Here is a 2,500-nt window from a genome sequence, read left to right as displayed (position 1 = left end):
AGAATTTGTAAAAACCTTTTTTGATTTTTTAACAGAAATCTTCTTAATAATAAAAATAGGAATTATATATAGGTATACTTATTTTTTGATACCATTAAAAAATTTAATAATATATAATATCCTAAATCAAATAGAACATTTTTTTATAACGATATTGTCAATCCATAGAACGAGTAGTAAACAATATACAGATATATATGGGATATTATTAATAGTATTTTTTATATACTTTTTAAAAATTTCGATAAGTAAATTATTTCATAGTAGAAATAAAAAATATGTTGATACTTCTAGAAATAGATCTAACGAAAACTTATATATCGAAAATTTACTAAAAAGAATTTTATTTAATTTAGAAAAAAATAAGAATATTTCTAATTATGAAAATATATTAAATGATATATTGGAAAACACAGATAATATTTTAGTAAATATTAATATAATAAATAAAGAAAATAAAAATATATACACAGATATTACTTCAAATATTAATAATATAGGTATTTTTACATATATTTCCACTCAAGCTTTAAAAAAAATTAACTCTAAATCAGATTTAATTATAAGTGAATTAACAACAAATAGATTGATTGATGATGATATTAAAATGGATAAATTGAAAAATAATTTAATAAATGAATTTAATGATAATCAAATAAATAAAATAAAAGACGATTTCATAGATGAATTTGATGAAAATGATATGGATAAATTAAGATGTAATGCATTTAATAATGATTTTGATGAAAATGAAATTAATGATTTTTTAAAAAAATCAGGTGATTACGAATTTGATGATAGTATAAATAAAGATAACTTCATTAATAATAATATAAATAGTAAAAATGAATTTTTTCTTAAAAATACCATTGATACATTAAATGATAATAAAAAAATTGCATTAAATCGTGTAGAAGATACAAGGAAAAGTGAATATGATAATTTTAATAATAATCACTTAAAAGAAGATTATAATAAAAATAATAATTTTAATAATAATAATTCAGATACATTCAATGTAAATGAAAGTAATGCTGTTAAAAATAACTTAAATGGTTATCCTTTAAGTGAATATAAAAATGAAGAAAAAACTAATAATTTCTTTAATGAGGATTTAAATAAAAATGAATTAACAAATACAAATAATTCTATTATAAATAAAAATATAGATGTAAATAATAAGGTAAAACCAATAAATAATATAAATGAATTAAATAAAAGTTTTAACAACATAAATAATATATATAACTTTAATTCAAATATGAAAAACATGATACATACGAAAGAAACGCATAATTATGAAAGTGATTTGATACATAATCAAAATAATTCCACTTCATTAAATGTAAATTGTAATACTACTGAAAAAAATATGAATGAGGATATTATTGATAAAATTAAAATAAATTCTACAAATCATATAGTGGAAGAAAACCTTAAAAATATAGTAATATAATTAGAGATATTAAAAAATATATATATATATATATATATATATATATGTGTATAATATTTATTCACAAAATTTTCATTACTTTTTTTTTATTTTAGAATGAAAATGAATTGAAAATGAATCATAATTTAATCAATAACTATACAAATAAGGAACAAGTAAAAACAAATGATGAATTAATAAATAGTATAAGTAATCCAAATGTTCAATATTTTGATCCTATTAAAAAGAATTCTAATTTAACAAATGATAATTTTATGAATAAACAGGATTACATGAATAATTATGTTCAACGTAATTATATTTTTTATAAAAATTAAAAAATAAAGATGTATATATATATATATATATATATATATATGGATATTTTTTTTTTTTTTTTTTTTAGCTCCATATTCTTTTATACCACCTTCATATCAAGTATTAGAAAATTCATCCAGTAGAAATCAAAAATATATTACACAAAGAAAGTATGAATAATTAAATTTATAAAAAAATATACATATATATAATTTAAACATTATATAAATTTTCTTTTTTTCTTTTTATCTTTTTTTAGAGAACGACAAAAAATTGTTGCTACAAAATCTCCTTTTAAAAATATTCCATAATATTTTATTTTTTATTTTTCGTTAAAATAACTTTATTATTTTAAATGATAAAAATATATTTATATATATATATATATACAATATTCTTATAAGAAATATATAAAGATGTACTTTTATGATTTAATATATACATTATATATATGTGCATACATTTTTTTTTTTTTTGTTTGATATATAAATTTTTTAATTTATAAACATATTTTTTAATTTGGTATAATTTTATTTTTTATAAAATGTTTATATTTTTTTTTTTTTTTTTTTAAAATTTTTAAAAAAAAAAAAAAAAAAAAAAAAAAAAAACTTTTTACAAAATAATGTAATAAAAAATGCTTTCAAATATTAAACACTGCAAATGCTTGAATTTATTTTTTTTTTGTATAATATTTATAAATTAATATATTACATAATAGAAATTTATTACAAATATAATAGATAA

At 15.1% G+C, this 2,500-nt stretch overlaps 1 protein-coding gene across 1 annotated transcript in view; it reads left to right on the top strand.

Moving 5' to 3' along the window:
• The window catches only part of PSOP24 (secreted ookinete protein, putative), a gene marked incomplete at both ends in the record, with an annotated part of 2,975 nt that extends 911 nt beyond the window's left edge, over positions 1-2,064 (top strand). The window contains 4 exons of the mRNA XM_028673515.1: positions 1-1,447; positions 1,552-1,747; positions 1,842-1,923; positions 2,013-2,064. The exon at positions 1-1,447 is cut by the window's left edge and continues 911 nt beyond it. Of these exons, the coding sequence (XP_028529960.1) occupies positions 1-1,447; positions 1,552-1,747; positions 1,842-1,923; positions 2,013-2,064 (1,777 nt within the window). The remainder of the gene's footprint in view (positions 1,448-1,551; positions 1,748-1,841; positions 1,924-2,012) is intronic.
• Between the last annotated feature and the right edge of the window lie 436 nt (positions 2,065-2,500).

The sequence above is a fragment of the Plasmodium gallinaceum genome, assembly GCF_900005855.1.
Source record: "Plasmodium gallinaceum strain 8A genome assembly, contig: PGAL8A_v1_100, whole genome shotgun sequence".
NCBI classification, from domain to species: Eukaryota; Apicomplexa; class Aconoidasida; order Haemosporida; family Plasmodiidae; genus Plasmodium; species Plasmodium gallinaceum.
Note: the sequence above shows the minus strand (reverse complement) of the source record. Positions and strands in the feature narration are given on the sequence as shown.